This window comes from Penaeus japonicus, unplaced genomic scaffold (genome assembly GCF_977035675.1).
Source record: "Penaeus japonicus unplaced genomic scaffold, GWHDUDI00000001_assembly GWHDUDI00000016, whole genome shotgun sequence".
Classification (NCBI taxonomy): Eukaryota; Metazoa; Arthropoda; class Malacostraca; order Decapoda; family Penaeidae; genus Penaeus; species Penaeus japonicus.
Window position 1 is genome coordinate 23,093,965 of NW_028234418.1, and position 15,000 is coordinate 23,108,964.

Here is a 15,000-nt window from a genome sequence, read left to right on the forward strand (position 1 = left end):
GGACAAAGCTGACAAACTCAAGAAAGTGTAAGTTAATATTAGTGATATATATTCATAATCTTCTCCTGATATACTATTCCATGATACTACTTATTGCCCATAAAACATGTTGCTTTCATTTTGATAGGTATACAGCAATGGAGCAAGACGGGTCGAAGATCCTGGGCATGGTTGAGGAGAATAAGTGCCTCCTCAAAGTGCCTGATGACTCCAGGCACTGGGATCGCTACCTCCTCTTCCTGGACCAGATGATCACGCGGGGTCTTGTCGACGGCGTAAGTTGCAGGTAATGAACTTCCGACACTGCATCCAAATTAAGTACCATTAAACTTCATCATCATGTAGCTTTGAAACAGTATTGATAAGTAAAAAATATAAGTAAGAAAAAAAAAACAGTTTAGTATTTGAAAACATGCCAGTTCATTCTGAGGAAAGAGATTTAGAATAAGTTGCAGGAAATCTACTCGTCTTCATGTCGACATAAGTCAACTTTTTTTTGTGTCAAAAATAAGAACTATATTTATGATAAGATCTAATAATCAATCTTTTTATCTTCCGTCTTTCAGCCTGTTCTACCTTTTGGACAACTGCGAGATGAGGGTCAATCAGTTTCCCTTGCTGGAGGCCCGGCTGGAGCTGCAGGAGCCCTACCTCATCATTCGGCCTTCGCCTGAGGAACTGCACAGCTTGGTGGAAACTCTTGTGGCGGAAATCCTTCACATCTGCGCTCTCGTACCTCGTCTGGCTACTCACTCTCATGCTTCTTATCTAGTGAGTCTTTGTCAGTTTAAATTCGCTTCAGAATTCACACTTTTGGGATATGAATATCTACAGCAACAGGAGTTTAGATTGATTTAACAGTTTTAGTTTTTCTGTTTCCTCTCATCTATTATTTAACAACTTATAAATATGCTGAATTTAATGATTCATCACTTTTCTCTTCAGCCTGACGTGGAGAAGGACGAGGAAGTTATACACCTGAAGGAGACACTGATAGGAAGGTTCGAAGCGGCGGCGGGCCAAGTGGCCGAGCACCGCGACCAGTTCCTGCAGCACCAGTCCCTCTGGCGCGATCGTCGTGCTGAAGTACTGGAAAAGTTCCTCACCTCAGAGGAAGATGGCAAACAACCTGGACTCCCCAAGTTCAGGCAACAGGTTTGAGGCCTCGTTCATTACTTTCCTTTGGAAGTGCTTATTTAGATCGCCATTAATAGTCTATTTTATCATGCAGAATATCTGAAAATAAGGCAAGCATTTAGAAATGCTTACTTAATCGCTGCAGATTGACAAATACGAGCAGCTGCACGCTGAGCTCGAGAACATCGACACGATGGTGGTGTTCGACAAATGGCTCCGCCTTGACGTACGGCCCTTCAAGCACGGCCTACTGGAGAACACCAAGAAATGGGCGCAGATGTACAAGCAACACCTCATTCTTCAAGTGACGGACAGGTAACGATTTCTATCTGCTATTCGGAGTGGTATAGCTTTGTATAGGTTAAAAACTTCCACTGAATCTGATTTATCATCTTCAGACAGATTGAGTGGTTCCTAAGTGCAGACGTTTTGTGATATTCTTGTATAAATATCTTGATATAACTTTCAGTATTGAAAGTTGTAGCTTTCAATACTGAGGAAACGATAAAGATCGTCATACAGAAGGTTGTTCGTTCCCTGCAGCCTAACGGAGCTGGACGGCTTCATCAAGACGACCGAGGTTGGGGTGGCACAGAATCTCAACAACGGGGACTACGACATCCTGGTGTCCATCATGGCGCACTTAGTGAGGGTCCGGGACAGGACGCACGCCACGGACGCGATGTTCGAGCCGCTCAAGGCCATCATCGCCCTCGTACAGCAGTACGGCGACGACCTGCCGGAGACCATGCACCTAAAGCTGCAGGTGGGACTGGCCTTCGCTCGGATGGGAGTTCTGGTTCACACAGGACTTTCAATTATAAACATTTATAGAAAATATGTATATTTTTTCATATATCTCCTCACACACAGCTGTTTATGGAATGGTTTGTAAGTCCTTAATAGCAATTCAGAGATGAATCATTTTCACCGGAGTGAGGAATATCCTACTATCCCCCATGTTCCCACCACCAGGAGCTGCCCGAGCAGTGGGAGTCGCTGAAGAAGCAGTGCGACCTCATCCGGCAGCACGTGGCCCCTCTCAAGGCCAACGAAGTGTCGGTCATCAGGAAGAAATGCGTCAAATTCGAGACACGGCAAAACATTTACAGGGAGAAGTTCAAGAAGTATTCTTTCTTCAAGTGCGTCTCGAATTCCTTTAGATTTATATTATCTCTCCAATATATACAAAACATAGTAAATATATTATATAGATGAGCTTACTAGTTCCATCCTTTAGCTACGACTGTGAGCTGCCCTACTGGCGTCTGGAAAGAGTGAACACAAGAGTGAAGCGGCTGGAGGAGGAGATGCACCAGCTGCAGGAGTCCGCCATGCTCTTTGAGGTCGTTATCCCTGAGTTCAAGCACATGAAGTCCTGCAGGAAGGAACTGAGGATGCTCAAGGTATCAACTTCACAGAATTGATATATCAGAGTGATAAAAGATAAGATGATAATAATGTAAACCGTTTGCGAAGGTAAGAATTCAATATACGACCGACATGTAACAAATTAAAAACGGGTATTTATGTTTGATCGTTTCCGCGAAATCCCGTCTTCCTCAGCAACTCTGGGACCATATCTGTCTCGTGCGAGCCTGCATCAACCACTGGAAGACGACTCCGTGGAGGGATGTGGATGTGGAGAACATGGATATCGAGTGCAAGAAGTTCGCGAAGGACATCAGAGGTGAGGGAACACGATGCATGGAATTAAAGGTGTCCCAAACATATTCTTGCTACATGACTGGCTGGTATTCATTTTGCAGCCCTGGACAAGGAGATGCGGGTGTGGGACGCCTACATCAACCTGGACTCCACTGTCAAGAATATGCTGACGTCCCTGAGGGCGGTGGCCGAGCTGCAAAACCCGTCGCTGAGGGAACGCCACTGGGGACAGCTCCTCGTGGCGACCAAGAAGGCGGACAGTACCTCCACGGCGGCCTTCGTGGTGAGAGGAAGGAAGAGGGGAGGAGGATAGAGGATGAAAGGAAAAAGGGTGTAAAGAGTAACTGGAAGAGTATATAGCATAACGAAAAATATACAAACGACAATGGAGAGAAATGGGAAAACTGGAACCCTTTAACTTAAGGAATAAATGATTTGAACTTGGAACAGTATTGAATATTCGAAATGAGAAACTAAATAAACTAAGACATCATAGACCTCTGTGAGATATCAAGAGAGATAAAACAATTCGAGTTTTACCTTTTCTTCCGATCCGATTCACAGACGAACTTCGTGGATAATCCCAAGACAACCTTAGCGGACTTACTCGACCTCAACCTTCATATGCACGAGGACGAGGTCAAGAACATAGTCGACAAAGCAGTCAAGGAAATGTCCATGGAGAAAATAATCAAGGTTAGTGTAGCAATAGCCACATTCTGACCCCCCCCCCCACATTTTCTTCTTTAGTTGCCTTAAAAAAAAAAGGAAAAAAGAAACAAATGTATATAAGATATCTTTTGAAATATTCCTTTTGTAAACAACGATTTTTTTTAGGAGCTGGACATGACTTGGTCTAACATGGAATTCCTGGTGGACACGCATCCTCGCACCGGCGTCGATCTTATTCGCACTTCGGAGGAGATGATTGAGACGCTCGAGGAAAATCAGGTAAGAAAAAGGGAAGACAGTTGGAGAGATAGGAAATAAATTAAAGAAATAGACACTGAAAGATAGAGATGGATAGATAGAGAGGGAGAGAGGGAGATATAGATATAGATAGAGAGAAAGAGAGAGATTGCAACGATACACATTCATATATATAAATATTTTTATTTCACAGGTTCAGCTGCAGAATCTTATGACATCGAAGTACATTGAACACTTCCTTGAGGAAGTGTCAGCATGGCAGAACAAACTGTCCATCGCCGACCAGGTCATCACTCTCTGGTTAGTGTTAGTGGAATAACCGTTCTCAATACAGATCTAATTATAAACCGGAGGAAGGAATAATTGTTTCATCCTTACCTCGTCTGTAAGATATTCTACTGGGCATCACTCTTTCTCTATCCCAGGTTCGAGGTCCAGCGCACCTGGAGCCACTTGGAATCGATCTTCATCGGGTCGGACGACATCAGGCGGCAGCTGCCCGAGGACTCGGCCAGGTTCGACCAGATCGACATTGACTTCAAGGCGAGTTTCAGGCGATACACCTCAAGGCGATGCTACTTGTAAAGTTTATTACGTGTGTGTGGTGAATACAATCCCCATACAACTACGAAGGAAACGAAAAAAAAAAAAAAAAAGCTAATCTTCATTCCCTACCGCTGACTTTGAACACGTATCGTATCGTATCCCCAACAGAAACTTGTGTCGGAGATGGTGGCGAACCCTCACGTGCTGAACGCCACGAACCGCGAGGGCCTCTTCCAGCGGCTGGAGGCGCTGCAGGCGGAGCTAACGCTATGCGAGAAGACGCTGGCCGAGTACCTGGAGACGAAGCGCCTCGCCTTCCCCAGGTTCTACTTCGTCTCCACGGCCGACCTGCTCGACATCCTCTCCAACGGCAATCAGCCTGTCAAGATCACAAAGTGAGATTCTAAGGATTCCCGAGTTAAGTTCACGGAACTAGAAGAAAGGGGGTAGGGGTAGAGAATTGGGGTGGGGGTGGGGGGGTCAGAAAGGATAGCAAGGGAGGAGGAAGAATGATTGAAATAATACACACACACACACACACACATATATATATATATATATATAAATATATATATATATATATATATATATATATATATATATATACATATATATATATATATATATATATATATATATATTTTATATATATATATATATATATATATATATATATATATATATATATATATATATATATATATATGTACACATATATATGAATATATATATATATATATTTGATATATATATAATATATTATATATATATATATATATATGTACAATATATATATATATATATATATATATATATATATATATATATATATATATATATATATATTTTATATATATAATATATATTATATATATATATATATATATATATATATATGTTTATATATATATGTTGTATATATATGTTTATATATATATATATATATATATATATATATATATATATTATATTATATATGTGTGTGTGTGTGTGTGTATGTGTGTTGTGTGTGTGTACACAAACTCACACAAACACAAACACATAAACACATATACACATATATATATATATATATATATATATATATATATATATATATATATATATATATATATATACATACACATATATATATATATATATATATATATATATATATATATATATATAAATATATATATTGTGTGTGTGTATGTGTATAGTGTATATATATATTCATAAATATATATATATATATATATATATATATATATATATATATATATTCATAAATAATATTATGTATAAATAAATATATATATGTCTAAATATATGTATATATATATATATATATAATATATATATATATATATATTTTTTATGAATATGAATAAAACAATACATATACATAATTATATATATATATATATACATATATATGAATATATATTTTTTTTATTTATAAACATGAATACACACACACACACACACACACACACACACACACACATACATACATATATATAAGCATATATGTGTCGCGTGTGTGGGTACTGTGAGAAAGAGAGAGAGAGAGGAAAAGGGAGATACCACAGCACCTTTTAACCACTCCATTTTTCTCTTCTTTCAAGGCATCTCACCAAGTTATTCGACAGTATTGCGATCCTCAAGTTCGCGGAAGGCGAGGACAGCGGCGCCACCACAGCGGTCGGGATGACGGCCAAGGACGGCGAGTACGTCCCCTTCTGCAACAGCACCAGCTGCGTCGGACCCGTGAGTAGCAGTGTGGTGTCACTGCACGTTTTTCACTGAAATCTTTAATACTGAACTGGAAAACTCCTGCCGATATTCCTCCTGAAGGAAAACAACGAGAGTTAACACCGTTTCACGCCCAAGGTGGAGAAATGGCTGATGAGCGTCCTGCAGATGATGCGCGCCACCGTGAGGGCTCGGCTCACCGACGCCGTGGCGGCCTACGAGGACCGCCCCCGCGAGCAGTGGGTGGACGACTACCCGGCGCAGGTGAGTCTGGTTGTAACTCTTATATTTTGCAATATATATACACTTAACCACATGGCATCGTGATAAGATTACACAGTATGAATAACAAATTAGATATTGGAAACAGACCGGTGTATACTATCAAGGTACTGATATGTTCAGAGCGAGTCAGTTTTGTGAATGTATGATTCGTTGAAAGACGTGAAAATTATAAAACATTATTTGTCTAATTTCCCTCTGCTACTCCACAACATGCAGGTAGCGCTTACAGGCACACAGATCTACTGGACCGTGGAAGTAAATGCTGCGTTCGGTCGTCTGGAAGAAGGATACGAAAATGCCTTGAGAGATTACTACCGAAAGCAGGTGAGGAAAGGTGGCGTGTTTTATACATAATACTTTTGAGAATAAGAGATATCTCATGTGTGTCGAATCCAGGGCGGGCAATTTAGCAATACAATTGAGTATATTTCGTTTCATTTTCAGGTGCAACAGCTGAACGCCCTCATCTCGCTCCTCCTGGGGGAGCTGACGCGGCAGCAGCGCCAGAAGATCATGACCATCTGCACCATCGACGTCCACGCGCGAGACGTGGTCGGGAGGCTCATCAGCGGCAAGGTGGAGTCGGCGGCGGAGTTCGCGTGGCAGTCGCAGCTCCGCCACAGGTGAGTCACGTCCACTCGTCCTGTGAAGGATGCGTGGAATTGGCAGACAGAGGAAATGTAGATTACTGTTCTTAAGACGAGATACAGTCACACGTTGTGAGATTGCGATTAAATCTGAATTTTGAGGCTCCAGTGGAGGGCGAAGGGACTGGAACGATGATGAAAAGAGATTTTCAAGTCTTTAGAGACTCTTTCGCCGAAGAACAATATTTGAAAACATTTATTTTCCTAAATCAACACGAGATACGTATATTTTTTCCTTGTGGATACTGAAGAAATAACAAAAGAAGAGTCAAAGAACACGAGATGAACAGCTACAACAAATTCAATCCGGCAGGTGGGACGAGGAGGAGGCCGACTGCTTCATGGACATCTGCGACGCCCGCATGAAGTACGACCACGAGTACCTGGGCAACACGCCGCGCCTCGTCATCACGCCGCTCACGGACCGTTGCTACATCACGCTCACGCAGGTGCTCCAGCCGCTTCGGCGGGGATCTCCGGGTGTTTGCTTGCTTGTTGTGTGGTGACGATGCCTTTGTCTCGCTTCAATGTTGGATTTGACGCGGCAGATAATTTTTAAAATCAATCAATCCTTGTTGGATGATCAACTTCAACTTCCTTTTCGTTTTCCCGACTGACACTTTCCTCGCTTGTGTCTCTCGCCAGTCGCTCCACCTGGTGATGGGCGGCGCTCCCTCGGGGCCTGCGGGAACGGGCAAGACCGAGACGACGAAGGACCTCGGCCGCGCCCTCGGCATGATGGTCTACGTCTTCAACTGCTCCGAGCAGATGGACTACAAGGTGGAGCTCGCGAAGCAGCTTTGACTTCGCAGTAGCATCATTATGTCGTGATATAAGCAAATAGAGAGTTTATAATTTCATAACTTTTATAGGGAAATATTTGTCATTCGAAAAGAAATGATAGTTCTTCTCTGATAAAGAGATGTTTCCCTTCAGTCTTGTGGCAACATCTACAAGGGTCTGGCGCAAACCGGCGCCTGGGGATGCTTCGACGAGTTCAACAGGATATCTGTGGAGGTCCTTTCTGTCGTGGCTGTCCAGGTGAAGAGTGTGCAGGTAAGACGAAAGACGGTCAATGTCTAGAATACGTTTTATTTAGTTTTAATTTGAACTTCTTTTGTCCCCTTATTTTAAATACATCAGATCTGAATATCAAACTGATTTGTGAAAGAGTAACCTTGAAACTTTTGATGAAAGCACATCACATCCTTTTCATCTTGCCCAGGATGCCATCAGGAACAAAAAGAGGAACTTCGACTTCATGGGAGAGCCGATCCGCCTGACTCCTTCGGTCGGCATCTTCATCACCATGAACCCGGGTTACGCCGGAAGGACGGAACTGCCGGAGAACCTCAAAGTTCTCTTCAGGTGCGGTTGAAGCCATGTTGTTCTTGCAGGAAAACGAGATGTTACGTTCTTGAATAACTAAACATGATGTAGATATATCTAAATAGAAGGATGGGTTGAGATGATTATATATGGATATAATGCTTATAGGCACTGAGTATAAAGTATCAAAACCGCAAGATGAAACAGGTAGACAGATACATTAAAAAAATAACGACAGAAACAGAGAAAAATGGCACATCGGAATAACTTTCCTCCTCCTCAGGCCCTGTGCCATGGTGGTGCCTGATCTGGAGCTCATCTGCGAGATCATGTTGGTGGCAGAAGGCTTCATCGAGGCGAAGGTCCTCGCACGGAAGTTCATCACTCTCTACCGTCTTTGCCGCGAGTTGCTCTCTAATCAGAGCCATTATGACTGGGGGTTGAGAGCGATCAAGAGCTTGCTAGTAGTGGCTGGATCTCTGAAGGTTGATGACTCAGGCTATTACATATTATCAGAATAATCTTGCATCATTTGATATAAGATAATTGTATTGATTCTTCTATGTCGCGTCAATCTATCTCCGTCCCTTCAGCGTGACGACCCCGAGCGCCCCGAGGACCAAGTGCTGATGCGTGCTCTCAGGGACTACAACGTGCCCAAGATCGTGACCGACGACGTGCCTGTGTTCATGGGCCTTATCGGGGACCTCTTCCCCGCCCTAGACGTCCCCCGAAAGAAGGACCTCGACTTCGAGAAAGCCGTCAAACAGGCGGCGGTCGATCTCAAACTTCAGCCAGAAGATAGCTTCATCCTCAAGGTGGGAAACATTCTACCGGATCTCAGGTGCTATTGAACATGTAATGTGTAGACTTTTATATCATATTTGAATGTTTTCAATAATTTAGAGGCTAATTGCGAGGGCTTCAATCTGAGTATGGTTTCTGTACGAGAACTTGGATATATGTGAAACAGTACATATCTAACCTCAGGTGCCCTCCTTCCGTCTTCCCCTTTCTCGCCCACACATGAGAACTCTCCCTCACTCTCCACTCGTCCTTCCACCTTATCCTGCAGGTGGTGCAGCTGAAGGAGCTCCTGGAGGTGCGGCACAGCGTGTTCATCATCGGGCAGGCGGGCACGGGCAAGACGCAGGTGTGGCGCACGCTCTTCCGGACGACGCAGAACATGAAGAAGAAGCCCGTGTGCTACGACCTGAACCCGAAGGCCGTGACGACGGACGAGCTCTTCGGCTACATCAACCCCGCCACCAGGGAGTGGAAGGACGGTGAGGGGCGCTCCCAGGGGCAGCCAGGATAATGACGCTTATTATTTCATCATCAATTATTGTTTTATTCTTCTGATTATTCTCTTATCATCAATTTTATCAATATACTTCTCCACCTGAGCTATATTAACGATAGTGTTAGTATTGCTCATATCCTCGTTAATATTTTTATCATTATTACTAGGGCTTGTAATGGAAAGACAGGAAGAGGCGCTCCTGGAGGTGGCGATGAGTTTTGCGAATCGATGTGCCTTATGTTGCATGATTATCTGTATTTTTGGTCATATGGTGGTGGCGTTATTACTACTGTCATCATCATCATTATCATTGATTTTTTGTTATTACTGTCTTTATGCTGTATCAGTTATTGTTCATGATTTTTTTTAAAGATTTTAACTCGTTATTTTAATTTATCATTTCTTCGTCGTTTGGATTCATCAGGAGGACAAAACCAGCCCAAGTTTTTAATAGTATTACTAGCATTTATTATCATTGTTGCTATTATTGCTATTCCTTCTCTTGGTACTGTTGTTATTCTATAATAATTACTATCATATTCATCATTTCGATTATCATAAACATTTTCCATTTTTGCTATTATCATTATCGTTTTCTTATTATTGTTCTTGTTACTGTCGGTATTATTATCATTACGATTACTATTATTATCATTATTATTGTTGTTATCATTATCATTATTATTGTCAATATCACCATTGTCATTATTATTGTCAATATTATTATCATTATCATTATTATGATCATTATTATCATCATCCTCATTATCAATACCACTTTCATTAACACTATCATTATTGTTATCATTATTAATGTTGCCATTATTTATTGTTATCATCACTATTATTATTATTGTCATTATCATCATTATTATAATTATCATTATTAGTATCATTGTTATTATCATTATTATCATCATTATTAGTATTATCATCATTATTAGTATTATCATTATCATTACTATTATCATCATTAATATTATCACTATTGTCAATATAATCATTATCATCTTTATCACTTCATTTCATTGTTGTCAGCTTTATGATCGTAAATATCAATATCATTACTATTGATGTATCATTTTGTTACACTCTTTTTATTAACTAGTAATAATCATGACCATTATCATCATTCTCGTTGATATAATTTCATCATTAACATGACGGTAATTGTCATGTTTTTATTAAGGGAAGCGGTGAACTTTGGGTGGAAATCTATCACCCTCTACCTTCACCCTCCAATCAGAGCCATCATGTGGATATTGCTAATGTCAACTAATGCTTACTAGTCATTTATTAAGAAAACAATGATTGCTTTTATCTGGCTCTACTCATTTTATTCCTTCGTTCCTCAAGGCCTCTTCTCCAGCCTCATGCGCGACCAAGCCAACATGGCGGGCGACGCTCCCAAGTGGATCATCTTGGACGGGGACATCGACCCCATGTGGATCGAGTCCCTCAACACGCTCATGGACGACAACAAGGTACGACACACACACATACACACGCGCACACACAGACACACACACACACACTTGTCTTTCATTAATCGCCATTGCCACATCCCCAACCAATGACTTTCTGAATGGCAGCATAAACAGATGTGATATTTCCGCCTCCCTCTACTTCAAGATCCTGACGCTGGCCAGCAACGAGCGCATCTCCCTGACGCCGCAGATGCGCCTCCTGTTCGAGATCAGCCACCTGCGGACGGCCACCCCGGCCACCGTGTCCCGCGCCGGCATCATCTACCTGAACCAGGGCGACTTGGGGTGGAACCCGTGCGTGTCCTTCCGTATTTCGTTCTCTTGGGTGTCTCTTGAAGATCTTTGGATGGGATTATCGGGTCTGGTTGGACGGCTTGTCCGAAGGTTTCTGGCTGTAGATATGCAGAAGATTTCATCTTCCTGGGAAATTTCAGATATTTTAGAACTGATCCTAAATCATCAGGAAATAAGGGGTTTGGGTATTGTTTAATTATAGTGACAACGTATTTCCAATAATTTCCTCGCGAGAAAGATACATTCCAATCCAGAAGTCACATTAGAGGGACATATTTAACATACTAGCGCTCTGAATAACCAGAAAATAGTACAGGAACCTCAGACGCCCATTCGACCCCTCCCTTTACAGTTACGTCACCAGCTGGATCGACAGCCGCGAGATCCAGAGCGAGAAGGCGAACCTCATGGTTCTGTTCGACAAATACATCCCGACTTGCCTGGAGATCATGAGAGTCCGCTTCAAGAGGATCACGCCCATGCCCGAGATCACGCACCTCATGATGCTGTGTCAGCTCCTGGACTGCCTCCTGACGCCGGAGAGCGTGGCTCCTGACAGCCCCAAGGAGGTCTACGAGCTCTACTTCGTGTTCGCCGCAGTGTGGGCCTTCGGGTCAGCGCTCTACCAGGACGGGGTGAGTAGTGCTCAGGGAGGGATGCGCGCTGAAGACACAGAAGGTTGTTTACAAATCCGTGAAATCAAATCCCGGTTTTTATTATGTGAGAACAAAATGCTATAAGTTTCTTGAGCCCTGTCTCGATAATGTTCCCGATTAACGAGTGCGTCCTCCGGCCTAGAACATCGACTACCGCGTCGAGTTCAGCAAGTGGTTCCAGCTGGAGTTCAAGACCGTCAAGTTTCCTTCTTCAGGCACCGTCTTCGACTACTGCATCGAGAGGGAGAGCCTCCGGTTCACACCCTGGTCGGAGAAGATCCCCAAGTTCGAGCTCGACCCCGACACGCCACTGCAGGTAGGTCCTAATGGATCCTGTAACTGTAGGAGAGGTCTTTTAACATCGCTGATCCATGAAGTATTACAGGAAAATTTACTCAGGTACTTTTTGATAACTGTGATGGACATTTCCTTTATGTTTTTTATTTTCAGGTTTTATTTATTTTAAGACCTCTATAAGAATGATTTATGTATGTTTTTTTCAGTTTCTATAACATTCTTTATTTTCAGAGTTATTAGTCTTCGGATAAGCCATCTATATTTAATGTTTCAATTTTCAAGATAGAAAGCTATTGTCGAGAAAAAATATGATTTTGAAATAACACCATAACTTAAACTATATCCTAAAACTGGTATAAAAGAATAAAAACTATTTATTCACTTACCCCCACCCCCCACCCCCTCCAAAATAATCCAAATGTGAATCTGAAAAATAAAAATCGTTAAAAAGAGAGATAAAAAAACAGACATAATAGCTAATTAACAACTGCCTTCATTCGTTAAAAATGTCCGCTTCATCCACCTTCATTCCTTAAAAATATCAAGGTTTGTTTATTTAATGCTAACTTTCTTCCAAGAGACCAATAAATGATGATAGTTACGACCAGTATGCTATTGGAATAATTTTGTGATATTACCACCAACAGAGGTTGTTAGAACTCGTATCATGTTAATATCAAAATGAAAGAATAAGGAGAAAACGAAGAGATATAACGAAGGGGAAAAAATGAAAAAATAAGAAAAATAAAAGGAGAGAAAATGAGGAAAATGAAAGGAAGAATAATAATGGGAAAGAGGAGTCAAAGGAAAAAAAAGAAGAAAGATAGGAAGAAAAAAAAAGAGGAAAAGGAACAGGGAGGGGAGGATACGAGAAGGATTAGGGGAAAAGGAACAGAAAAAAAGGGTAGTCAAATGAGGAACAATAAAGAAATATATTTCATTACCGGAGCCCATATGGTTCTTAGACAAAATTTACTCGGCATGAAAGTTATTTCACATCTTATTAGCGTTCATGTCACTTGATTAGTGTCTTGAACATAAATCTAGTATAATTAAAAAATGAGTAAATGAGAGTTATGCTTGTTATCTGAAGGGCAATTCATGACATTTCTTCATGAAATACCCTTGGAAGATAAATAAATATGAAGTAGGAAGATACCTTTAAGGATTTACTCCATAGCATCATCTTTATCTTTGATCTCGAGAATTTTGGATTGATTTTGTCTTCTCTGTTGGCTGGTAGTGTTGTGTAGCATACTGTCTAAAGAATATGTAATCTCCCTTTTCTTTCAGATATCTAGATATCTGTTTTATTTTTAGATATATCAACTTTTTTTGTTTGTATTTTTTGCCTTTCACTTTCCCTTTCCCGGTCTCTCTCTCTCTCTCCCTTTCTCTCTCTCTCTCTCTCTCTCTCTCTCTCTCTCTCTCTCTCTCTCTCTCTCTCTCTTGCTCTCTCAATCTATCTATCTCTGTCTATATATCTATATATCTATCTCGAATTCTCTACCTATTAAGTAGACCATTATGGTAGTCAGGTGTTTAAGTAACAATGTCGACTGCATTGCATGTTCAAACTGTAACCAATTAACAGCGTCATTCACTCGCGTGTGACACTATACCCATCCCCAGCAGGATACGCTCAGTCCTCGAGTGTTGTCGGTGAGTCCTGGTTACTCGCTGCGAGTCCTGTAACCCCCCCGACCAACCCGACTCTACCCCCCACGTGTCGGTGGCAAAAATTAGGCCTCCGTCGGACAGGTCGTCTAGTGGTGCATCCCCCTCCCAGCATCTCCGCCCCCAACACCGCACCCTTCAGAAGCTCCTTCAGGACGTCGGGTCTCTGCCTCAAGGAGTTCTCGTCATGTCGCGTCTGATTGGCCAAACAGCTGATCAGAAGATGGGCGTGTCGACTCCTTGAGGGGAATCCCTGGCGTCCTGCACGTGGGCGTTGAGGGACGGGGCGGAGATGTGCGAGACCGCCCATCTGTAAGGCTGTTACACCCAGCACGCGTGTCCGGCAGCCAGTCACATCCCTGAGTGCATGACCTTAACTTGCGTCCTTTTAACTGCTCGCAGCACGGAGTCCCAGTCACATAATTAGTAACGAGCAAGATTGAATTTTCATTTCAGTAAATCGAGAGATGAAACATCTCGGTATAAATAATGACCAACTTTGTGCCAAAATATAAATAAACATGAATACCCTTTTATGATCAGGCATCAGTGCGTGCCGCGTCATAAAAGAAGGTTTCGATCAGCCGTCAGATTCGAATCAGACTGACGATGCTGATTCCAGAAGGTTAAAAGACTGCTCCTCCGCGTCTCTGCGGCGCCTGACTGGGCCTCCTCTCCCTAACCCGCATCCCGGCGACGTTCCGCTCGAATCAGCCTCAAGATTCCTCTGGAAGAGCGAATGTTCGGGCTGACGTCGATCTCTGTGGATGTCAGCCTGGGCTTAAAAGCAGCTGACGTCGACTTGGTTGTTCAGGGCATCATGCACCCTTCGAATAAACAAGCGATGCATGGGAATTAAAAGTGCATGGACTAAACTCCCCAAACTCTACAGTTTCAGATTTTAAAAAGACCTTTATCCTTTTTGAACTTAATCTACTGGAAAGTATAAATCAACCACAATATGATTTTGTCTTCTCATTTCTCTATTCTCACGATGCGTTTTTGCT

The 15,000-nt window shown here is 42.0% G+C and overlaps 1 protein-coding gene across 1 annotated transcript in view; it reads left to right on the top strand.

The window, feature by feature from the left end:
- The window catches only part of Dhc93AB (Dynein heavy chain at 93AB), a 43,463-nt gene that overhangs the window by 688 nt on the left and 27,775 nt on the right, over positions 1–15,000 (top strand). Inside the window, exons 2-31 of the mRNA XM_086545652.1 lie at positions 1–27; positions 128–286; positions 567–771; positions 946–1,155; positions 1,283–1,452; positions 1,681–1,903; positions 2,113–2,279; positions 2,378–2,543; positions 2,704–2,827; positions 2,907–3,088; positions 3,370–3,501; positions 3,643–3,756; positions 3,929–4,035; positions 4,161–4,278; positions 4,450–4,676; positions 5,892–6,033; positions 6,157–6,282; positions 6,520–6,627; positions 6,748–6,926; positions 7,264–7,399; positions 7,596–7,730; positions 7,887–8,006; positions 8,176–8,318; positions 8,563–8,764; positions 8,873–9,097; positions 9,355–9,565; positions 10,939–11,066; positions 11,215–11,363; positions 11,716–11,998; positions 12,162–12,335. The exon at positions 1–27 is cut by the window's left edge and continues 169 nt beyond it. Of these exons, the coding sequence (XP_086401778.1) occupies positions 1–27; positions 128–286; positions 567–771; positions 946–1,155; positions 1,283–1,452; positions 1,681–1,903; positions 2,113–2,279; positions 2,378–2,543; positions 2,704–2,827; positions 2,907–3,088; positions 3,370–3,501; positions 3,643–3,756; positions 3,929–4,035; positions 4,161–4,278; positions 4,450–4,676; positions 5,892–6,033; positions 6,157–6,282; positions 6,520–6,627; positions 6,748–6,926; positions 7,264–7,399; positions 7,596–7,730; positions 7,887–8,006; positions 8,176–8,318; positions 8,563–8,764; positions 8,873–9,097; positions 9,355–9,565; positions 10,939–11,066; positions 11,215–11,363; positions 11,716–11,998; positions 12,162–12,335 (4,792 nt within the window). The remainder of the gene's footprint in view (positions 28–127; positions 287–566; positions 772–945; positions 1,156–1,282; positions 1,453–1,680; positions 1,904–2,112; positions 2,280–2,377; positions 2,544–2,703; positions 2,828–2,906; positions 3,089–3,369; positions 3,502–3,642; positions 3,757–3,928; positions 4,036–4,160; positions 4,279–4,449; positions 4,677–5,891; positions 6,034–6,156; positions 6,283–6,519; positions 6,628–6,747; positions 6,927–7,263; positions 7,400–7,595; positions 7,731–7,886; positions 8,007–8,175; positions 8,319–8,562; positions 8,765–8,872; positions 9,098–9,354; positions 9,566–10,938; positions 11,067–11,214; positions 11,364–11,715; positions 11,999–12,161; positions 12,336–15,000) is intronic.